The 25,806-nt window shown below is 34.8% G+C and overlaps 1 protein-coding gene across 3 annotated transcripts in view; it reads left to right on the plus strand.

Moving 5' to 3' along the window:
• The window catches only part of LOC121421770 (mucin-like protein), a 35,980-nt gene extending 27,911 nt beyond the window's left edge, over positions 1-8,069 (plus strand). For 2 of the 3 annotated variants that reach the window (XM_041616568.1, XM_041616569.1), the window contains 7 exons: positions 1,308-1,441; positions 1,757-1,988; positions 2,273-2,386; positions 3,161-3,305; positions 3,803-3,998; positions 7,057-7,128; positions 7,814-8,069. In XM_041616568.1, coding sequence (XP_041472502.1) covers positions 1,308-1,441; positions 1,757-1,988; positions 2,273-2,386; positions 3,161-3,305; positions 3,803-3,998; positions 7,057-7,128; positions 7,814-7,855 — 935 coding nt within the window. In that variant the 3' untranslated portion in view covers positions 7,856-8,069. The remainder of the gene's footprint in view (positions 1-1,307; positions 1,442-1,756; positions 1,989-2,272; positions 2,387-3,160; positions 3,306-3,802; positions 3,999-7,056; positions 7,129-7,813) is intronic. The other variant, XM_041616570.1, reaches the window with a different exon arrangement.
• The last annotated feature ends 17,737 nt before the right edge of the window (positions 8,070-25,806 follow it).

Here is a 25,806-nt window from a genome sequence, read left to right on the forward strand (position 1 = left end):
TGCATTTGTACTTTAGATAATTATTGACTGCAGCACATAAATTTCCTAGAAATTCTTATTACACGCAATTTCGACTATAAAAGGGCAAATCACACTTCCTTATGGTAAGGAAATAAAAGTTGCATGAACTTTAATGGTAATAATACTCATCATGTGTAAAATTTCGAAAAGAAAATTACTCAAAGTAATGGTTATTTTCATCAAACTTATATCGATTTTTCACTTGAACTGTTCATGGGTCCGTGGTATGTGTGGTATTTAATGAAAACATGATTGTAGAATCCTGATTATCTACTCTGTAAATTTTTCTGAAACAAAACGCTGATTTGATTATCCATGAGCAGCAGGGATGGATCCAGCTCTTGCCAATAGAAAGGGCGGGGGGACATTTTCAGCCATATTCTTCCGATCGGCCTAATAGTCACTTCTAAGCTCTATTTTTAAAATTAATATACATGTAAATATATAATAAATTCAAACGCCTTATTTAAATAGTGCGAGGCGCGAACCATTTTTTTCAAGTATTTGTGCTAAAATTTCAATATTCTAGGCAATGTTTGTGATCCTAGACCATGGGTATCCGATGATTTACTGCGAGCGCGAAGCGCGATCAGAATTTTTTTTTTATATACGTTTTGATCTCACCCCAAAATGATCTGTTCCCGACCTTGCAGTTAGCCATGTAGACGTTACATATTTAAACAATCAAACAAAGTGCCAGCTTAAAATTTGCATCTTTTTACCTGAGGATGGATATCCTAAGCGCTGGTTTAATCATGAAAAGTACATAACAAAAATATTCTGACCATAAAACATGATTTTTTTTTACAGGGCACTTTTTAAAAATGAATTTGTAAATGAAACAAAAAATGAAAGTTCGATTACCGAGCTGTAATGTGCCTTGTATATTGGCTTAAAATTTTGGTAATTTAAACTTCATATTGAACAAGATATGTAAATCTTCTAAAAGGCAATGCAAGCGCGAAGCGCGAGCGAAAATTTTATATAGTGACTATAATATAGTGACTATAATATAATCAATTTTTTTCAAATTATTTTCCAAGTCTTCCCCCTCATCTTATTGTATTCATTCGTTTCCCTCCTCTTATGTTTCCCCTATTTGTTTCTCCTCTCCCTTTTCCTTCTTTTTCCTTTTTCTTTCTTTCCCCATCTTTTTTCTTTTTTGTGCTCCGCCAATAGGGGGGGGGGGGTCCTCGGACCCCTGGATCCGCCTATGAGCAGTACCAGCCCGTCACAGAGGACAATGATGCTTGAGTATTACAATTGTTATCTATCTTGTTTATTAGAAACGTTCGTGAGCATCATAAGGATTAGTATCACAGCCAACAGACGAAATGGTGAAGTGCTTGTATTCACAGAAGAACTCAATGATCGGTCTACGGCGGCTTTTATGGATTTGGAAGATGTCTTTTGCGGTGCGGTGAGGAAATCCATATTTATTCTTGTGTTTTATTGCTTTTTGAAATCGCTTAATGTGATGAGATCAGGTTAAATCGGAATAAATAAGATAAATAGATTATACTTTACTTATTTGATTTGAATATTTTTGCTGTGCTCGGTATATGCCTATATGCTTCGTGAAATAGAGACACTATTGAAAAGCGTAATCATCGGGACAGATTTTTAAATCCATTTAGAAGACAGTATATATTTAGAAGTAGCAAAGTTAGATTCGATTGCATTCTACTAACTATCTACTAACTTTCATATCCTAAATTAAATTTATAATTGACAGGTCTCAACGCATTTGAATGAAACTTTGAATTCAGCTCTGCTCATTAGTATCACATGTGAGGTAATCTCTTTCCGAAATGGTAGTGTGATCGGTGATCTTCGAATCGGGCTTGGTGCACTATCTCAGGATTCTGCTGATAGTCTTGCTGAATCAGCCGCTGACATATCACTGGCGAATGAGACATTACCCTATCTCGGTGGTTCTCTTTACGTTGAAGAGCTAGCCGTAGACAGTAAGTACACGTTAAAGAAAACACAACTGTTTTGTTAAAATAAGTCATTATTTGACTCAAAGTGAAAAAAGTGATAAGAATTTGCTTATCAAAGACTGTTTGTAAGGAAATAACCTTTTTAAGAGATTGTATACCTCCAATATGTTACTTTTAGTGTTTTCAATTCTATACCCTCCCGCCCCACCCCCCCCCTTTCCTAACATCGAACTATAGTAGGCACTGAAGACAACAAACACACAGACAACATAAAATGTTATGTTATTATTTTTGCCATGTTTCATTAGATTCGGATAATTGTGAGAATAACCCCTGTAGAAATGGAGGGAACTGCACGGATGAATTCAGCACGTATAGTTGCGCATGCCCAGAGGATTACACAGGGAAGAACTGTTCAACATGTAAGCATGAATTGGTTTCTTTAGAATGCATTCACAGTCATTAATCTTTTGGTAATATTGCAAAATAAGAAAGTTATGGCAACCTAGCCTTCACGAACAATATGTCCTATTATCACTACAACTATTTTTCATCCTTGATAATCGTAAAATTTCGAATTCTTATCAAAGAATATCAAATTTAAAATTCTCCATTGATCATCAGTATCCCTCAATGTGTCTTGCTTGTTCACTTATACTTTAAGATTAATTTTGAAATCCCAAGTAAGTAGGGTATAATGCAAAGAATTAGGGAAACATAGTTATTTCCCATTACATGATTACCTGTTCTACACTAGCGTACCTACGGGGGGGGGGGGGGCGGGGGGCAGTCTGCCCCCCCTTGATGAGTCACAACCCATGCAGGAGACGTATCCCTGACACCCTGACGAGCTTGTAGAGACCTTCAAGGGAAACATAAATATTTCCCATTACATGATTACCTGTTCTACCTTGCAAGCGTTGTCTCACAATTCAGGGCATTAGTGCTTGTAGGGGTGAGCGCCAACCTCATTGTGGGCGTTATCTGTGCCTTACTCCCATGGAGTTTGTACTGTTTAGCTAGGATTTTTATTTCGTCATGGTATTACTGAGTTGTAATAATATGAATCACAATAATTTCCATTTTTCATTGGTCGAGCAGTTTCACACTCATGAACATAATGATTATTACGTTGAAGTTTCACAGGTAATACATCATTTTTAACGCAATATTTTCTGATTCATTTATCCCCATAGTCTCTGGTAGGACTGGCCTATCACCTGGTGCTATTGTTGGAATCATACTTGGTGCTATGTCGGGAGCTCTGATATTCGTTATCTGCGCATGTTTAATAATGGTCCAGAAAGTCCGTCGTAATCAGGCAAATAGGATGGTGATGGGGTAAGTTATATTTGTATGATTAATTGAAAAAGGCTAATAAGTATTGACATTTTTGTTGTCTACTTCTTGCAGTGATAAAAGTGATGCCGTTGACTTAAGGTTTTATCTGTTTTGAATTGGTCAGAGGCCGGATCCTAATTAAATGATTGGCTGAATTCTATCACGTGATCACCATTTACATGTATAAAAGCGAAAAGAAATATTGTCTAATGACCGGTACTAATGGCTAGTTTTATTTACTGGTCATGGTTTTGAGATGAGGATCATATACCAAAAATGATAAAGCTACGCGTCACTAGATCATAAAACAAATAATGCACACAATTTGACTCGGGCAATACAATAATAATAACCCTAAGCCTAAATGTTGGAAAGTGTAAAAAGTACCCTTTGGTGCCTTCGACGATGTGTAGTATTTTGTGTTATGAATTAAGAAACGGCAAATTTATATGCATGTATACATAAATGGAATCGACCTTTCAAATGTAACTCATCAGGATGCAGAAGTCTAGCAACTACCGCATCTCAGACCACCGGCGTATATTCGGTGACCTATGGTCGGATCGTTCATCAGACGATTACTCGATTGAAACTTCTCTCGATCGTCGACAGTATGATATCGGTAGGGCTGTTGATCGGATAAGACGATATCAAGGCATGGATAACCCCGAAAGTGAAATAAGTTATTATCGGGTAAGAATATCGTTTTTTTATTCTTTTGTACCCCATTCTCTCCCCTCATGTTCTCTCTCTCTATTTCATTCACTCTCTTTACTGGTTTATATTCATATATACATAACAAAAAAAGTAAGTCCCCCCTTGAACAAACATCAATGATTTCCAAACCAATGCGAGTTTTTGATATATTTTTTACATGAGCGTGTAGGTTATTTTATAAGCTACCATCTGAGTAAATGTTATTGACATATTTTACGTCATGCATCAGTGAGCACCGTCAGAAGGCAAAAATGTAACTTTTCAAAAGTAACAAGCCAAATATCATTACTTTGATTCCATTTTATTGGAACTGATTCCACATTCTCATCATGAAAAATAGCCAAAAGGCTTGTAAAAGGTACTTTCTAAAAGACGATACAACTTTTTTGGCTAGATTTTATGGTTGAATAAACACAAGTCCAAATTTGCTATAATTGGATTTTTTACACATTTTTTATCATAAATGTTGGAATATGATCACAGTTAATTTTAGGAAGAGTATCTTCACCAATTTTCATCGTTTCACGGTTCAATGAACATTTATTGAAAACAAAAAAAAAAATGCGATTTTCAAATATCATAGGCAAGTATTGTTTCATTTTGGTAACTGAAACTGATCTTTTATCAACTTTTTTGTTATGTTCATGACCAATTAACATGCTTCAATGGTTAAAATGCGTTTAATTAAACATTCACGCTTGAATGAACATGTGGAATGTGATTAGCTCTTTTTTACGTTATTGGAAAAAATGCAATCTGTAACTTTGGATATCTGTCACAAACCTCCTTGTATGATTCATTTTATTTGATTTTTATGAAAATCCTGAAGTTTAATGCATCAGTGAGCACACAATATTCGAAAATTATGCAAATGAGAAGAACGTTCAAGGCCTTGGCCCCACTCTGTGCCGTATCGAATTGTTATTTTGGTGTGCGTGCCTTTTGGATAGTGTTTCTCTGAAGCCATATGCGAAGTTTTATGAAATAACTGTTGGCAGAAGTAACAAAAACCGTTCATGAAACAAAACCTTATTTCAAATTTGTTATAATTTTGACTTTCTCTCTCATAGACTTGTGTAGATTATGGGTGCATATGTTTAAGAATAAGTAACCCCTTTATATTCAATATGGTGGAACTTTTTTCAAGGCTGTCTTTAGCAATGTCATTAGGCAGTAATGTTTTCAACCTATGGGCAGAATTCTGTGCAAAAAATAAATCGATTTGTTTATTTATGGATGAGTGAGCACGCATCAAAGTGGGAAATTGGCTATTTTGAATGCCACAGACTCATTTTAAAGGGTAATAAGGTGAATATTGGGAGCAAATTAGGTTGCAAATGTGACTTTAATTGCTGTTGTTTTTATCATCCATCATTTCTATCACCAAACACTTTCTGAACTTTTAACATTTTCATGGTTGAGCGAGCACATTCGAAAACTTAGGAATTAAAACTCATTAAACTGCTTAAATGTATTCTTTTCCTAACAATTTCTCATGATCAGTTTAATTTATGGAGAAATCACGAGTGGGTCTAGAATTTAAAAATGGGGGAGAGGTCTATGATCGGGGGAGCAAGTTGTAGAGGATACTACCAAAAAAACCTGTGATGATAGGGTCACAATACAGGGGCCGCAGAACGGTTTTCAAAGTGTGAGGCAGTGGCTTAGCCAAAATTGGGATGGGGCTGACTACGCAAAAAATCACAATCATATGGTCATTTTTACATTTTTGGAAAAAGAGTGGGGGCCCCCAGCCCCCACCCCGCTTCTGCGGCCCCTGCAATATTGTGCTCACTCAACCATGAACATACGATATCAAAATTGTGTGTGGAGTGGCTAAATGATGGATAGTAAAACAGCATTAACACCATAAAATACATCTTACACAACTTTTGCCCAACTTTGTATTTGCACAATCTGAAAAACGACTCTTGTCACTTTCAAAAATGGTCATTTTTAATTCAATCTTTAAGTACTCATGCATGACTCAACCGATCAATGTAGTTTTTCTCCAGGAGTTGCCTAATGAGTGTAGAAAACCACCTAGGAAATATCATACCTCAAAATGATTCCGTTCAAAAGTTACAGCAATTTGATTTAGGGGGACTTACTTTTTTGCTGTGTATAGTTGAATTTGCATTGAATATTCATTCATTCCATTCTTTTTAAAATACTGGCACAATCATTACAAACAATGTACATGCATAAATAATGTTTGTTATTTTCAAAAGACCGAAAATGGAATTGGAGAACCTTTTGAAAAGCCTTATATGGCTTTGCGAAATAACAGTTCTCACGTAAAATATGTAATTTATTGTGATATGTTATAGAACATAGATTAAACATCAGAAAGTTTATGGATTAACAAGAAATAAGGAACAAAAAGACAAAGAAACAATGAACAAGGTAAAAAATACAATGGCCGGGTAAATTATCTTTGATATTCTGAATAGTTTTAGCCATTTCTACACAGTTAAATTCGATTCTAATTAGCTCATAATTAATCAGTTAAAATAAATCTTACTTATTCATAGTAAATCTTGAGGTATCGAATTGTGATATCGAGATAAATAATTATATAGCGGAATAAAGATATTTCACCGCAGGAAATCTAAAATAAGTTACTTTCTGAAGCACCTGATATCATTTTTCCAAAGCTGAAAATTATGATAATGCATAATTACTTGTGAATCAACTAAATTACATGTATATGTACTGCTAGCCCTGGCACTTTTGTGTGTTTTAGGAAGTCTTTTATATCTAATTCGTCAGACACATGTATTTGCTTGAAGTATATATTCATATGTATTTAATCATGTAGTTGATCAATAAGAATAAACACTCTAGAACCACAACCCCCCCCCCCCCCCCTCCTATCATAATGTGAGAACTGGGCAAATAGTTGAAATGTTGACTGTAGATGCACGTGAGTAAACATTGCATAAGTATGCTATTGTCAATTTTTTTTTTCAATCTCTTGGCAATTCCTTTTTATTTTAATTATTACCTTCTATTTGTTTTTTTCAATGAACAGAGATCCGGTGGTTTAGATAACTTTGTTCTACCATATGTAGCTGATGGAGAAAGAAGCAGTGCCAGCGGTGAGGTAAGCATCCTCTCACCCGTTACCCCCATGTTCGCCATAAGGTTTGAATATTTAAATTCATTAGGGGTATATATATATATATATATATATATATATATATATATATATATATATTTGATTTGATTTTATTTATTTCTGCATTCACATCAATTTCAGAATTACAAAATACATATATATACAATATTTTCAAAGGTAATACATGATTATAACAAAATAATAACAGTCGCATAGTATAAATATTGTAAATAAATATCAACAAAAAAAGATGTGTCATATATTTTTACAAAACAAGATTATAAATGAATGCATGAGACCGCCATCGTGAGCGATATATATAATCAATCCTTTACAATTACATGTATATAGTTATCAGAATTACAAAATATCTTGAGGCAGTATATGGGAGCGTCTTTTTTCCCTTAGAAACAGATTTGTAGCATGAACTTTGTAAGTAGTCAATGAAAAAAATATAATTTTATTGGATAAAACTACAGGATCAATAAATCAAAATACTGAATTATGGGTAATAAAGGAACAAAAGCAATACTTAGGGCCTGGCCGATGTCATTACTAAGGACCTATATATTATCTTTTTTCTTGCCTTTTCTTCCACTTAAAAAACCCATTTTGTTTGTTTTAACCTGTCCTTCTTATTCATTATTTGTTTACTATTTTTTGTTTACAGAGCGCCGTTGAACGGAACCCGTTAAGCAACAGCTACTATTAAAACGTCCAAGCACTATTTATTATTTTGACTCTGTTTGATTTGCACTCAACTCAGATAAAGAATTAAGGTATGAATGGATAATTATTTTTTCCGCTATTCTAATCATCAAAAATTAAAAACGGAACTCGGCCCCGTGGTTCGGTTTAAGAAGAAAAAAAAACGAAATCACAACCATGCTGTGATTTCGTTTTGATAGATTAAAAACAAAAATAATATATCAGAAATACTTTTGGACTTTTTTTTTCATTTCTCATTGTAATTTCTATTGTATTTTTTGTATAAAAAATAAAATCAGAACATGGTTTGAGCTCTGTGGTTCTGTTTGTAAAAAACGCACAATTCAAATCGCAACACGCTTTTCGCTCTGTGATTCTGGGTTTCGACAATCACATCGCAAACATCAAAATTGTTGTCGGCTCTCTGATTTGTTTTTATTCGCCAATATTAAAGAGCGCTATCTACGTCATAAAAATGTTGAAAGCGCCATGTTTCCTAGTTATCTTTAAGTATAAAACCACATTTCTAGCCTATACATACTGGCAAACTTTGGGTGTCGATCTGCATTCATGGTTGGGGGCTGTTTTGTTCTCTTGTGCCTTTTTTTTTCTTTTTTAAATATTTTTTTTAGTTAGGATGGAGGTCAGTGGCGCAATGAATAAAGTTTTAGGGGCAAGACATGACATAAAGGCCTAAATTAATATTTAAAAATTCTGTAAGGAAAGCAACCGAGTCAACAATAACACTTTAAATAGATAAACCATTTTTTGCAACTGATTTTTATATGATGTATGTTTTAAACATCATGTCAAAATCCGTCATAACATATTTATTTGTGTGTAGAAAAAAAAATCTTTTTGTGACTCGCTCGCCTTCCTCACTGCAATAAAATTAATTTTGCCTATTGTCATATCTTACCCAGAAAACTTTAGACTCATATTGCCATTGACCTACGCCCTATTACAAAATGACACAAAAAATGGGAAAAAACCCTCACAAGAGAACAAAACAGTGCCCAATCATGAATACAGATCGACACCCATAGCTTGCCAGTATATACATGCTATAGCGGTGGTTTACTTTGAATTCTATCAAAATAATGTAGAAATATTTTGGTGAAGTAGATGACGCTCTTAATATTGATGAACGAGAAGCAAATCAGAGAGCCGACGACAATTTTGATGTTTGCGACGCGATCGTCCCAACAGAACCACAGAGCGGAAAGCGTGTTGCGATTTGCATTGTGTTCTGATTTTGTTTGATATATATATAAAAAACAATAGGTTAAAATGAGAAATGAGAAATAAGTCCAAAAGTATTTCTGATTTTTTGGTTTCTAATTTTCATCTACAAAACGAAATCACAACACGGTGATTTCATTTTTGTGTTTTCAAAAACCGAACCACGGGTCTGAATTCAGTGTTTGCTTTTTTGATGATTGAAATTGAGAAACAAATTATTCATTCTTACCTTGATTATAAGGTGAATGTGTACCCGACAGGATTGTTTCCGTGATCGTACTGAGTAATGGAAACAGCCGACCTAAAGCCGGGGTAATTATAACAGTGCGCCACGGAATAGATTATCATCTACAATGGCCCTATACAAATGCCTACTAGTTGTCACCCAGATCGATATTAGATCTGTTCTAATCATCCTCGAATAAATCTGCTTTGTAAGCCTAATATTTCTAAGTAAATTCATTAAACAATTTATATTTTGTCGTATTGGTGCAGGAACGTCCTTCCGCAATGCGCGAAGGTATGGTACCATGGGTGTTTCTCAGTGCAACAATACGACGTATTATTGAATTATGATTATAATTCGAAAAATCACCATTTTGTATTTACAAAATGTTATATTAAGAAGGAAACAATGCATTGGTGGAGTTTGAGCTTTTTACATATTTTTTGTCATTTTTTAACTATAGTTACTTACGTGATGAATTCACCGTTTTTATTAAGTGTTTTGTGTATTCGGAATGTTAAGGTACATGTATGTATCATACAAAAAAAACATGTTACATAGATGTAATGTTTTACCTTTTTACATAAAGTACATTATTTTGCACATTATAAAGAGAATAATAAATAATAATCTTAGAATAGGGTATGGCAATCTCTATATCATACAATACAAGTTGACGAAAAGGACCTCATTATCAGGGGAGAGTTTCATTAAAATTTGTTGAACGATAAGTTGTCATATCTGACAACTTTCTTTGAATTTTATTGGCTGAGAACCACAGTTTTTGCAAAAACTGTGGGATAAAAAACCCGAGAAGTCCTTTCATGAAACGCTTCTCAAGAGTAATTAATAAATTTCGCGATAAATTATTCAATATTCCTTTCAATTAAGAACGATTCATAGATGTGTGATAATATATCATTGTCATTTTAAATATTTAGTTTAGTTCCATTATGGAAGATCAATTAACCAAGGCTCTGATATCAAATTTTAATTGAATATGCAAAGCTAAGCGTATCTATAATTATGTTGTACACAAACCATACATATAATTAATGGATATAATTAATGAAGGCTATCTTCTTGTCTGGCCAGGGGCGAATACTTACTGAGTGCGCCTCACCGGCGACTGACTGGAATACTCCCCAGGGAGTCGAGGATGTGCACACATTGTGTGCGGAAATGACTGATTAAATCCGATGATCGGGGTAATAATATATCTGTAAAGCGCTATATAAAAACGGATTATTATTATTATCATTATTATCATAATTTGATTTCTACATCACATTATCAAAAATGTACATGTATTTCAGTAATGTTTGCTATTTAATAAGTTTCAGATACAGTACTAGATAAACCAGCCTATTAATGGCATATACAGTTCGATTCCCAGGCTAAGGTAACTAAAAAAAAATCGATACATAAATTGAATGGACCGGAAGTCTCGACAATCTTTTTGTTATTTTAGATAGGGGTGTAGACGTGTACACCTAATGTGCAGATGGACACACCAAATGTGTTTTTTTTTCTTTATGTGAGAGAGAGAAGTTGGATTTTGGATGGGGATACGCACTTGATTATGATTATATTGATAATACTTTGTCTTTCAAACTGATCCTCTGTAACATGAATTGTCTTCATCTGAAATTTTAATTACGTTTAATTTTTAAGTTTTTAAGTTTTACTGTAAGTGCTTGACCAGGTGGGTGATGTGTTGGTGTGTGTGTATATCAGTGAATGTGAAAGTAAAACTTGGAGGTAAGAAATCTTTTTTGTATACATCATTTATTTATCGCAGAACCACATATATCATTGTTACCTCTACCTTATATGATACTTTGGGTAATTACTAGCACTACCAATTAGAGTAGGGTTGGTTTAGGTGTCTGCGCATATGTATGTATGTATGTGACTGAGAGTGTGATTACATACATAAGTTCACGTGCTTAGACGCGAATGTATATATGAATCAATACCTTATATATGTATTATTTTGAGATATATATATTATACATTTTGAGATATATGTATTATACAACACACATAACCCAATATGTCTACATACTTTCAAAAAATGTTCGTAATAGAAATCTGCGTAAACTTAATTAATTTTAATAGCTATTGGATAATCCTAATTAAACATTACCGATGTCAAACATCTTCTTTTAAGATATACCTCTATTTAGTAAATTAATCCAAATATATGCATATTACATGTAAAGCCATTATGTCTTTTACATCTTCAGATACCTGAAGAAGGCCGAACTAAATGGCCGAAAACTTGTATTAATAAAATTTGAAGAAATCCAGGCTACGTCTCTAGCTTCAATGCTTTTTTGAGCTTCTTCGCCAATATATTACTCACTGAAGCACCCACGCAATGTTTAGGTCCTTGCTCATCACAATTATATATATATATATGATTCTTGTTTATTGTTTTTTTCACATTGAATGAAATGAATAGAATTGAATACAGGTCATCATGAAATATCATGTTTTAAGTGCGCGCCCATTTAATAACATACGAACACCGCTCTATTCTGTAAATCCCACTATTAATATGCCAGTGTGTAGTATTATATATACAATTTATAACACTCGTAATCGTGAGCTGTTGCTTTCGAATGGAGTAATTTGTACGCCAACATAATGATACCAATAGAAGATGTTTGTTTGTATACTTGTAATGTAAAACGTGCAAATCAATATCCATTACTCTGAAAGTACAAAAATCAATTTATGAAGGTTTATTAAGGTTCCATATTTATTTTACTCAGAGAGCAATATAATTGAAATATATCAAGAAGAATACATCTGTGGTGATCTCCTTTTGGTAATGTTGTTGTTTTATTTGCGCGGTTTGTTGAAGTGAACAACAATGCATTGTGCATTTTATAATCAGCTGGTTTAAGGTTTTATTTTAGGGGGATGGTTCACACAAAACGGTGTTATCGGGATTAAAAAACCACCAAGTCTATGGTTACACTTCGTATTTCCGAAGCTTCGTAATTCCGAAGGTTCTTTATTCCGAAGGTTCGTAATTCCGAAACACGTAAAAGGGTTCGTTAATCCGAACATTTGTGGCGTAATTCCGACGATTCGTTATTCCGAAGGTTCGATAATCCGAAAACGAAATAAGGTTCGTTGTTCCGAAGGTTCGTTAATCCGAAAACGAAATAAGGTTCGTTGTTCCGAAGGTTCGTTAATCCGAAAACGAAAAAAGGTTCGTTATTCCGAAGGTTCGTTGATCCGAAAACGAAATAAGGTTCGTTTTTCCGAAGGTTCGTTAATCCGAAAACGAAATAAGGTTCGTTAATCCGAAAACAAAATAAGGTTCGTTTTTCCGAAGGTTCGTTAATCCGAAAACGAAATAAGGTTCGTTAATCCGAAAACAAAATAAGGTTCGTTAATCCGAAAACAAAATAAGGTTCGTTAATCCGAAAAATGAAAACCGGGAAAGCAGAGGCAGAGGCAAGGGAGGGGGGCGGGGGACACTGTTGCCGTTCAATTATCATATGAGGATGGGAAGGCAAGGGCGGCCGAACGAATTTTCGTTGGGGGTAAAGCCAAAAAATGAAACTCATACGTCAAAATTGGGACTGTGGTGATATTTTCACCTTAAGATTATCATCTGCTTGAAGTCATTGTCTGTTTGATAGTGATTAAGTAGAGAATAACTTTTTTGAAGTGACTTCTTATTATGGCAAAATGTATATTTAGGCTTTATTTTTCGGGAGAGAGTATAATGAGCGAGCGGCTTGGTAAAACAAATTCAAAGGTGAAGTTGTATAACGTTTTTTGTGGTCAGTTATTCTTAAAATGGCATTATTGCGAGGTGTTGCGAGCGTGAATCACAAGCTAAACTTTAGGTTATTTCAATAAAAAATGAAAATTAGTTTTTAAAAATCCGAGCAGATTTCTGCTGTCATTAAAAAGATGTGCATCTAACTAAAGAATTAACACGAGCGCAAAACGCGAGCCTAAACATACTGACCAGAAAAGGAACCTGTTAAAGAAAGCATTTAGTGACCTCTTTAGGATGCATATTTCACCAATCGAATGAGAGTGCGAAGCGCAAGCTGAAAATTTTCAATATTCCAGCCTGAAAACTTAATTTAACTTGTATACTTAAAAAAGAGTATTTTATTTCGAAAAAACATGAAAAACGGCATATTTATTTTTGAAAAAGGAACTTTCCCATTTTGGAAAATATTAATTCCCCTGTTTTTTATTTCATCTTTGATGCCCCTGCCTCCCTCCCGGCGGATCCAACTTTCGTCAAATAGAGGGGGGGGGGGCAATTTTTTTAGCCATATTTTCCTTGATCGGCAGTTTAAAGTTGATTTTTGTTTGTTTCTTTGAAAGGGTAGTCCTAACAGTCAATAATTAGCTTTATCCTTATAAAATAAAGTAAATATGTAATAACATGATAAACCCTTTTTCAATAATGCGAGCGCGAGCTATATTTTTGTTAATATGATGGGCAATATGTTTGTGATCTTCAAAGCGAGATGCCTATGTAACTAAATTTAGATAATAACTGCTAGCAAGAAGCGCGAACAGCATTTTTAAATATATAAGCTCTGATCTGATCTAAAGGGGACATTTTAAGAACTTTTTGCAGTTAGCCATGAAGACGATGCGTGTTTTAGCAAATGGCGGCGGAACGTTTTTTTTTTTTGGGGGGGGGGGCAAAGTAAAAAAAAAAGGGGCCGATAGGGGCAATTTGGTGCAAACGGATATTTTCACCATTAGATTATCATCTGTGTAAAGAGGTTGTGTGTTTTTGTAGTAACTAAATTGAGCACAATTTTTTAAGTGATCACTAAACATGCTAAAGTTATATATTTACGTTTCATTTCTGCGAGCGTAGAGAGCAAGCGGTTTGGGGGGAAAAGTCAAATCTGAAGATGTAAAATTCACCTTTTTGGTCAATACTGTGAAAAGGGCATCCTTGTGAGATGTTGCGAGCGAATCACGTGCTCAAACTTTTGGAAATTTCATGTGGGCCTAGAATGATGATATTGATATAGATATCATTTACCCAGGGAAGCCAATTCAGTTCTGAAAACTAATTCTCCCAGCTATTATTATTTTTTTTTACAAGAATGCTATAGAATGTCCAGTTTTCAGGTTGGAAAATCGGAAAAATTTGGCTCACGTTTCTCGCTCGCATCAAGTATTGTTTATTGAGGAACTCATTCTATTCCTGGTTACAAAAAAGAAGTATGAAATGTCCAGTTTTCAGGTTGGAATATCACAAATTTTAAGCTTGCGGTTCGCGCTCTCATTATATAGTTCGTGAGATATATATTCAATTCATGAGTCACTAAATGCAGTCCTTAAAAGATTACTTTCTGGAGACTGTTGCATAAAAGTTTTTACCTGAGAAAACTCTGGTAAAAACTGAAAACTAAGGTTAGTCTGATTTCCGCCAATTACTTTAGCACAGGGCAAAAACTCCTGTAAAAACAACCTGAGTTTTCTCAGGTAAAAAGTTTCATGCAACGGGCCCCAGGTCAGTATATAAACAAATTACAACTCGCCCTCGCATTAATTCTTTAGAAAGATACACATCTTTCTCACGATTACAAAAAATGCTCCGAATGCTCACTTCACCGTTTTGTTACATGAAATGTCTACTAGTTTCAGCTTGCGATTCGCGCTTTCAACATCTCACAAGGATCATTATTAGTATTATTTTTATTTTTATTACCAGCAGAAGCTGTTATTAAAAATGACATTCCCTCCAATACAAATCCTATTATCTAGAGGTTGCTCGCACGCTTCCAACACACTTGATCCCCTGCATCTTTAATTAAACCATTTGCTTATATTCAGCAATTGCTCAGATAAAATCGAAATTAGCCTATGCTTGATCAGGGCGCCATTCTTAATGAAATACATGCTTTGGCCCCAACACACGCATGTATCATCGATCGTTATTACTATCATTGCATAATATCGTGTAATCTTGTAATGACAACATCGTTTTTGTTACCAAAATGAATTATTTTCATTTTCGGAAATACGAACCTTATTTAATTTTCGGATTAACGAACCTTATTTCGTTTTCGGATTAACGAACCTTATTTTGTTTTCGGATTAACGAACCTTATTTCGTTTTCGGATTAACGAACCTTCGGAATTACGAACCTTATTTCTTTTTCGGATTAACGAACCTTCGGAATTACGAACCTTATTTTGTTTTCGGATTAACGAACCTTCGGAATTACGAACCTTATTTCGTTTTCGGATTAACGAACCTTCGGAACAACGAACCTTATTTCGTTTTCGGATTGACGAACCTTCGGAATTACGAACCTTCGGAAATACGAACCTTCGGAATAACCGAACCTTCGGAATTACGAAGCTTCGGAATTACGGTTGTATGCGCAAGTCTATGATCAAGCCCAGAGACATTAAAGATTACCCTTGAGAATGGTTAATACATGTATTTTAGTATTCATTTTAGAAGTATTTAGTTTTCGAAAGGGAGTTGGGCATGTTGGGGGGGGGGGGGCTGGTCACGGACCACAAACATCCATATTGTTAAGTACCATCTTCATCTCTATCATCCTATTATCATCATCATCATATCACCATCATCACCACCATTATCATCATCATCAACATCCTATCGTCATCATCACCACCACCGTCATCATCGAATCATCAGTTTGATCACACACCAACTTGCTTCTAAATACCCGGAATAGGAATGACATCTCCCATTAAATATCCAATTGGGCATGGCATAATCATATTGGAAAAAAAAATTCCATTAGTTTAATTATGTGGTCAACCAACCTGGGCATTTTTATTTATCCAGTGTGATGAAGATTTTGCCCATCCTAAAGTAATTGCTGCTTTTCTTTTAACGTTACTGGACAATATGCTTCCCGCAATGGGTAAAATACGGCCCCAATTGGTTGGACACATACCCCCGTGCTGGTTAAAACTTTACCCAATATAAAATCTGATTTTGATCGATAATTTCTCCTCGGTTTTAGTGAATACTATTATTTAATTGATACCAATGGATAAATCATTGGATTCTATTTAAAATGATACCCTACATGATATGATTGTCGTTCGCCGGTCGTTCGCAATGAGATGCAGTGCCTTGAAAGGTGGGGCAAGGTCAAAATTCGATAGTTGTAAAATGACACAATATTGAAAGTCACTGTTCCTTTTTTTCACGGTGATAAGTGAGTTTCTCAGCGGTTTCTTTTGTTTTTATGCACCTTAACGTCAACACTGTGAGGGAATATAATCAAATGTCATGAATGTCAACTCCATATATCATGATGGTTGGTTAAGTTATGGATCTACATGTATTTTTTTTTTTGGCTTTCAAGGAAAAGATCATGAGTTGAATTGAAATAAAATATAATATTGCTTGTTGCGTTTGGCAGAAGACTTGGCCCTGAGTCAGGGATGGAAGCAGGAATGTCCAAGGAGGGGGGGGGGGCAAATTTTTCGGAGGAACAAGCAAAGAAAAAGTCTTGAACCACACAAATAAAGGATATTTCGCACTCGAAATAAATTTGACAAGCAAAAAAAAAAGTCTTCAATAATACCTCCGTTTAGTAGGAAAAACTCTTTTTTATTTTAAAATTGACATCAGTAAAAAAGGGAAAAATATCGTAGATATATTTTATAACATGGGGTAGCTGCTCGAATATAACGTTACAAATAAACGTTTACAAATTCCACCCACTTTTTAGGCTTATTACATAAATAAATATGATAATAATTTTTTCATTATTTTCTAATACCCTTTTTCAGAAAGGAATATCGACAAGTTTCATTTTGCGCTTAGGAAGAGTAATATGAAGATAGTAATCATTTTTATATGATGACAAAATTTTCTTATGCCTAGAATGTCCCGGTCCTAGGTCAAAATAATTATAAAAATATCAGCTCGTGCTTCGCAGTCGCATCATTTATAGATTGCTATCCACTTCATAATTTTCCTATAAACAGTGCTTCAAATAGTGCTCAATTGCCATTTTCATACCGTAATATCAAATATTTTCAGCTAAAAAATGAAACGCAGTCATTATTCCAAGATTCTGTCTAACTCTAAAACACGCACACGCATGTTCATTTAGATACACAGCTTAAACTTTTTTTAAAACGTGCTAAAATTATCCAGTTTCTGATCAAAATACAAAAAAAATCTGCTTGCCCTATGCACTCTCATTAGGGGAAAAATGGCCTCCCCAAAAACCGCCCCACCCCTATCGGCGGAAGGTGGATCCGCCCTTACATTAACTTGTCCGATTTACGAGTATACATTCTCCAGACAAGAGATGACATTCGTTTGTGGTATGTTATTTTTCTTCAGCTGGAATTAAAGGGATGGTCCGCGCTGAAAATATGTACAGTATATCTAAATGAAAATAAATAGTAAAATTTACACAGCAAAATGCTGAAAATTGTCATCAAAATCGGATAACAAATAACGAAGTTATTGAACTTTAAAGTTTATCAATATTTTGTGAAAACAGTTTTGTGATCATCGTCATGAATATTCATTAGGTAAGCTGATGATGCCACATCCCACTTTCCTTTTTCTTAAGTTATTACATGAAATCAAATGTTTCATTTTTTCATACCTCTGTCTCCCTTATGGTGAAATAATATGTGGCAATAAGGTAATACATAACTAATGCACTTAATGCAGAAAAGAATAAGTGAGGATGTGACATCATCAGCCCACCTACTAAATATTAATAAAAACATGCCTAGAACTGTTTCACAGGAATAATGCGAACCTTCCAAAATTCAATAACTTTGTTATTTATCCGATTTTGACAAATTTTCAGAATTTCGCTCAGTGAGGTTTACTCTATTTATTGAGATATAAATATTTCCAGCCTGGACCACCCCTTTAATAGGAATAAATTCTAATCCGGAAATGAAATACCATTCAAAGTGCTATTTACTTATTCTTCATGCCCTTTTACCCGTTTAGGGAAGTATAATACTATTCAACGCGCTACGTCAATTAAAAAAAGATCATGTCATGAATTCTATTGGCCAACTACTCTCTCGGGCAGTCACACGAACAAAATGGGTGCCAAATCGACCGACGGTGTGCCACTGAAAATAATGTCATAGCTTTGATCGGTCAGGAGTCGGCTTCGGTAATGTGACCGGCAGCGGCAAGTTCACCGACCAATTCTGTTGATTGTTGGGAAATGGTCTATAACATAAATTAATCACACGCGCTCCTGCTCTTCATTCGGGGTAGATGTTTAGCACAAACCTTGGAAATTAAAGTCAAGAAAAACTTTTCTATTACAAATTCGGTAAGTATGCTAGTCTGACATACATAAAATTAATAGAATAGTTTCTGTTCTCTGTTTTTCTATTGCGTTATGCAAATCATATGTCATACTTTTTTATTCATGATAAAAAATATGATTTCGTTGAGATACAAGAAAACCCAAACCTACGCAACATTTGTTTTCTTATAGTATTCTTCATTGAATAATAGTTTTTTGAGCTGGAATACATACCCTGTATACCAATTTTCCTATTTATTGTCTCAATATGTTGAGCCTACTTTTATCATGAAGACGTTTTATTAAGAAGTTTTTTTCTGAATGCGAATTATTTTGAGCAGGCAGAATAAAATGATTTATTGGACGTGACGACGTATGCTAAGGTACTTCTGGCTCACTGTAAATTTGTCAAGTTATTGTCGCAATCTCGGTATAGTTTTTTTATTCTCACATGACAATGTCGAATCACATTTATTTTATTTGATAATCAGTTCGCTACCAATTGCGAAATATTGGTTTTATTAGGAAACACTTGTTTCGACCGCAGAAGAATTGTTTCACATTTTAATTTCGTCCCGTCTCGATTTCGGAAACTCCCTTTTGTTCAATCTACCCCAGAATCAGTTAGTCAAAGTTCAGAAACTTCAAAATGCTGCCGCTCGCCTCTATCCACCAGGCGAGCTCACATTACTCTTATTTTAAGATTCTTACATTGGCTCCCTGTAAAACAACGTATTATGTTCAAGATGTTGTTGTTAACTTTCCACTGTGTCCATTGCTCTCCCCAGTACCTCATTCATGTCATTTCACTGATCAAAAGTTATACCCCTTCAATCCTTACGTTCCTCCTTTTCCAATTCTCTTGTTACCCCTAAAGTTTCCAAAGCCTGGGGGAAAAGATCATTTGTTTACTCATCCTCTAAGTTTATATGGAATAGTCTCCCTGAAAACATCAAACAGTACGTGACCTTTGAAACTTTCAAACATTACCTTAAAACATTTATCTCCAATTCTTCTCAATTTCTTATACAATTTCCCCAAAAGCGCCTTGAGCACTCTACAGCATGTACAGAGTGTATTTGACGCGATATAAGTCTAATTATTAGTATTTTTATTATTATTAAGGGACACAAAGAAGCAGCGAAGCTTATCGTTTCAAAATTGGTATTCGAAGTCCAATTCAAAATCCGATTTCAAATTGTTGTCTGAATTCTCAAAGTTAAGGTATTAATTGAGAACCATTTTTGTTTTTTATTTAGTTCAATACTCATATTTGTATATATCTGATGTCACGGTGGCTAGCTTAATGTCTTTGAACTGTCTGCGAAAAGAACAAATTTATGATAAATGGCAACGAAAATGAAGATCATTTACATATAAGGGAAGAGGACCAAGGATTGAAACCAGTTGTACGCCTTCTAACACTGTTTTGAAATCAAAATTACATGAATAATAAAGGAAATGTTGTTTTTATTTTTTAAATAATTGTGTATTAATTTAGGGCAATTACCTCGTATTCCAATAAAAATAGAAAACAACTTACTGAGCTGTATGTTATAATCAAAATCCTTTTTCGGTCCATACATACTTCTAGCGTTAATTCATAAATCTAATGCGCATTATTTTTTTATATTATTAAAATAAGCTTTCAGAGCATCGGAGGTACAATTTTTATTTTTAATCATTTTTTTATTGATTAAGTATATATTTCTAATCGAAATATGTAGTTCTCCAGCATTTTGGAGAAACACGATTGTAATGAAATCGGTCAGTAATTTCAGAATATTTTTTTTGTTCAGACTTATGATACTTTATGTACGTGAAATATTAATGGGCGTTTCCACGGTCAGTCGCATATACGCTTTTATTTTTACAGGGGGAATTTTTCTGTCAGGTTTATTCTGTCGATTTATCCTGACAACTGTGGCTTCAAAACAGCTGTAGTCTCTGAATCGTTAATATATGTTTTTTTTTTCTTTCATGTAGGTGACATCATTTTCCTTCTAAGATTCTTACTTTTACACCGTAAGTCGGCATGATGGTTTAGAAAATACTGTTGCACGGAGTAGACTTTCTTCACTGACGCACTGCCCAGCGGAACAGTTGGATAACATATTATATTTAACTTTAAATCGAGAGGCTAACATGAAGGTCAGTGAAGAGATGCAGATACCTGTTAAGGGGGCTGGCCTTTTAAGAACAATGTGGGTGACGATCTCTTTTCTCCTCATGGTGAGTCTTACTTTAATTTCACTAATTTGTCTGTGGTTAAAATAATATGTAGACGCATATGTGTACTTGTGTGTGTGTTCGTGAGATAGGGTGAGAGTGTGTTCGAGTGTACGTGCGTTTTGAGATTTTTAATGACATTTATCCGCTTGATATGCTTAGTTACGTTTGAGTCTTACATGTACCTTAAATGCTATCATCCGAAAAATGTGGCCAACAATGGCGCGGTGGGGCGCGGCTCGAACTTCGAACCTCCGTATCAGATTACTACACGTAGCCGGGTTACAGACGCACTTTATATGCATAATTCAATGCTTTTCGTGTATTTCAGAGAGGTATTTTGGCCTGGAGTTGGTATGATTTCAATATGTAGGGTAAAATCATTGAAACTGAATATTTCAAAATTCGTTAGAATCTATATTGAAAGGCACGTATGCTTCATAGGGTTTGGTAAAACATCATTTTATGCCAGCCATCTTTTTCTATATTCTAGTGAATTTGAATTGTTTAATTTTTGGTTCATATGTGTTTTAAAGTTCAAATTGAGTCCTGATGACAAATTAGGCTAAAATCCTAATCTTCTTTCTGAGTTCTTGGGGTAGATTTTAATCTTAGAAGATTGAATACTTGCAAGTCTCAGTTAGAAAAAAACATACCATGTGCGCTAGCTGTGCATGAGACGAGGCGGGGTGGAGATGAGGTAGGTGAGGTGTGATATCAGATTTGGGATTAAAATCAGCAGATTCATCATTGCTGATCCTCATTGGCGGCGGAAGTAAAACAAAAATATTTGGGGACAGAGACAGGTAAAAAAAATGACTACCAAAAAAAGGTATCAACCAAAATTCAAGGAGGGACCACCAAATTTTTTTTGACAAGCAAAAAAAAAGGTTCTCAACAAAAAAATTAGGGGTGGGGGACTACTCCCACCTCAAATTTAAGGGGATACCTGCCCCCCCCCCCGTCCCTCTTTTGATGCGTTTTACCTTTTCCATGTGTGTGAATAATCTAATTCATTTCTAACCGTAGATCACGTTCAGTGAAGTGAGTAAAAATAATTGGTTTTAACCGTGCTTCATAGCTAATATTCAAGAATGGCATATGATTATAACTTTTATTACAAAATGACCAGCATCTTGCCAAAAATCACGAAAAATTATGCATTTTTTACTACGTCCTAGAAACTTGACTAAGTGCCTAGAAACTTTACTAAGTGCCTCTCTTGAAATGCATTCATATTTTTCATATTTGAGTAGACATTTAGGGGCATGAAATAAAATGAAACTACAAAATGTGTAAATACATTGCGAGTCAGAAAAAAATATTACGCCTTTTAAAATAAGTATTTCCAAAAGAAAATTTGGGATTCAGAGAGAATTTCTAGCATGTATGGATAGAAAAAAATATTCCTTTGTCACTTGGTAAAATTTGTTTCAGTGTTGCTGTTATGGTTGAGTGCACTACAGCTATTGTTTAAAAAAGTGTCAAAACCCAGTTGCTCCAAGTCAAGTGATACCTATTGAAACAGAGACAAAGGCATTCACACAAAAAATGAGCGTAAAGTTCATCCATATGTTTTATAAATCAGGAAAAAGAAACGAGAGAACCAGTAAATCACTAAATTATCTTCACTGAAAAATTCGATTTAATTGCTATTTTGGCCACAACTTTGACAAAGCTTCCCGCCTTCAATCTTCCACATGTTGCCCATTTCTCTTAATGCACTTTTTAGCTCGATGGAATATTGCTGCCATAGCCCTGCAAAGCACTGGCGGATCCCCTTTTTGAGAGGCACCATGAGAATTGCAATGTAAAAGTGCCGTTAAAACAGAGGTGTCCCCCCACACCTATTTTTTTGTGAAGACCCTTTTTTTGCGTGGATGAAATACCATTTTTTTTTATACCCCACCCCCCGTTCGAAAAATCCTGCTGCGAATTGTCTGCCTCTCTTCTTCTGGGGGTACCTGAAGTAAAAAGTGTACAGCACCCCAAAACCTGCAGACTAATCTGATGGATGACTTGCAGCAGCGCTTCATCTGAGCAACATGAGGAAGATTTAAGGCGAGAAACTTTGTTTTAGTAATTTACTCACTCATATATTGCTAATAATGTGATGTTTTTATTTTTGTTTTGAATAGATAAAATTGAACTTGAATATGAGACGCGTTCTAGAAAAATGTGCAGGTAGATATAGTTATTGCATTTTTTGTTGGTAACTGGACAATTGCTTCCCTGACTGACAATTGAATAGTTTATTTGCAAAAGGGGTTCGATCACGTAAGACCACTCTGAGAAAATCAAGCTTTTTTTTATAGTATCTTATATTGCTATATTCTCATGCGAAACCAAATTGTGATGATATACTCCCCTATCTTGTGAACATAAAATTGGGTATAAAAAACGAAATCGACCCGCCTTCTTACTTTTTAAATATTGTAAGCAAAAATACCATTGTGGATCTAGCCCATTTTGCAAACAAACTGAAATGGATCTTACCCCTTTGAATAAAAAAAGGGATTTTTCTTTGTTTTTTTTTATTCACGTTTTAAGTGGAATGTATCAACTTTCCTTTCCTACCATCAAAGTAACTAAATATCTTGTCTTTGAGAAAGAACCCCCCAAAATGTTATGAAAAATTGATCTAATCCATTTTTTTGCAAATGAGCTCTTTAGAAGAGATAGTTTGCAAAAGGAATTAGATTCATTTAGACCGTTCCAAATTTTTTTTTTTCTCTATTGCAATATTCGTATCCGAAACTAAATTGTCATGATACTCTACTGTGTGAACATTAAATTGGGTGTAAACGAAATCTGCCTGTCTTCATACTTTGTAAAATATTTGTTTTCTTTTCAAACGTTACCTCTGTGGATCTTGCCCCATTTGCAAACAAACTGAAATGATCTAACCTTTTCTGATTTTTTTTTTCTTTGCCATTTTTATTCATTTTTTTATCGTTTCAACTTCTCTTTGGTGTCATGACTCCTACAGAGTTGACCAAAAAAATAGAGAAAGATTTTATTTTTAAAATGTATTTAACCCCGTTTGTATTGAGCTTTTTAATTGCTACGCAAAATGCGACAAATGCTCCGCCGATAATTGGTCTGCTGATATTCACTCCGCTGTCAATTGCTCCACTACACATAAAATTGGGATATTTTTACGTTTTGTAACAATTATCAGGATGCGGGGGTAAATGTACAATAAATGCAAGCGCGAAGCACTTGTTTTCATAATTATACTGACCAGAAAAGAAGTATCTTAAGGACCGTGTTGAGAAATTCATGAAGAGGATATGTGATCTCACTAATCAAATAATGCAAGCGCAAAGTGCAAGCTGATTTTACGTAAAGTATGCAGACATGAAATTTGACATTTTAAATATTTTAAATCCGTATGTACATAATGGAAAAATCACGAGACAAAATACTGAAAACTAGAATTTGGCGCCCAACCGTTTCGAGTAATGCGGCACCCCTATAGCCTGAAATCTAAAGTATGAATAATGTATAGCGCCACAATGTTATGAATACACTCCTTAACCCATTATTTTAGGTAATTTTTGCGTTTATAATTGAACTACTTTAATGTAACTTGGTTTCGGGTCAATACTGGATGCATATTATGAAAGCTGAGAGATTGAATTGCTCGCTTACAGATTGATGGAAGTTATTTGAAAAAAAAGATTAAGCAGAGTTTCGAAAGGAGAATTTTTTGTTTGCTATCAACTAGGAACAAGGGCGGTGGAGATAATGTTAAAACAAAGTATACCATACAATATACAATATTAATCAACGCAAATGTCAGCGGAGCAAATGTCGACAGAGCAATTGTCGGCGTAACATTTGTCACGGAGCAATTGTCGGCTGCGCAAATATCGGCGGAGCAATTGTCGACGCAGCCAATTTCAGCGCAGCAACTGACGGTGGAGCAAATGTCGGCGGAGCATTTATCCGAATCAATAGTCGGCGAAGCATTTGTGTCATTTTGCGTAGCGATTGTCGGCGGATCAGGTGTCGGCGGAACAATTGTCAGTCACCCACTTACGTAACTTTACATTTTGGTAAAAGAAATTTATTACCAAAAGGTGCCGATAGTGCATCTATGCCAGGCAGATGATGTTTTATTCCCCTAAATGTGCATGTATAACATGATGCACCTGCAGATTTTTTGCAATATGCACATTTTGGTAATAAAAAATAGATATGACGGTCATTTTGGAGTAAAGATTGATAATTATGGTATTGGGTTAAAGACAAAGTAAGGGGAAGTAAAAAAGTAGTATGTGTCCCCGCATAGGGGCCGGGTTGATTTTCTTTTTTTATATTCTCGAATATTTAAACAGGGTGTCCTGATCAGCATAAAAAACATACAATATACAAAAAACATAGTAACAGGACATTATGAGATAGGGAAAGAGGAACAAATACAAAGTAAAAATACGAAAAGGTATGCTACGAGATACAGATGGCAAGATACATGATATAAATATGCAAAATATTAACATTAAAAGCTGCCTCAGGGCTCTGTGATTATATTAAAAAAAACATTTAAAAAAGATGAAAGGTCGTTAAAACATAAGGCAATGTATTTTTCTACGTCAAATGACATTTCGTCCAATGACCGTGCTGCTTGGTTCAATATAATTTCGTTAGAAGGCCAATCCGTCCGACGGTCAGTGATTATAAGAGCCACTTCGTCCATTACCCATTTGGCGTAAAGTCCCACTTGGTCTCGATCTAATAACCGTTATGCCTATTGGGGGGAAGACGCGAATCCAGGGGCTGAATGCCTTCGGTAAAAACAGTGGAAGAAAATAAACACACAAAATAGGATGAACAACCACTATTTAGACACACAAAAAAAACGATTTATTAGCCTGATTTTGATAATCGTCTCTGCGACATAGTCAGCTTATGCACAGTTATCTGCAATCTCATCACTTTTTTCTGTGTTGCAAT

This window comes from Lytechinus variegatus, chromosome 9 (assembly GCF_018143015.1).
Source record: "Lytechinus variegatus isolate NC3 chromosome 9, Lvar_3.0, whole genome shotgun sequence".
Taxonomy (NCBI): Eukaryota; Metazoa; Echinodermata; class Echinoidea; order Temnopleuroida; family Toxopneustidae; genus Lytechinus; species Lytechinus variegatus.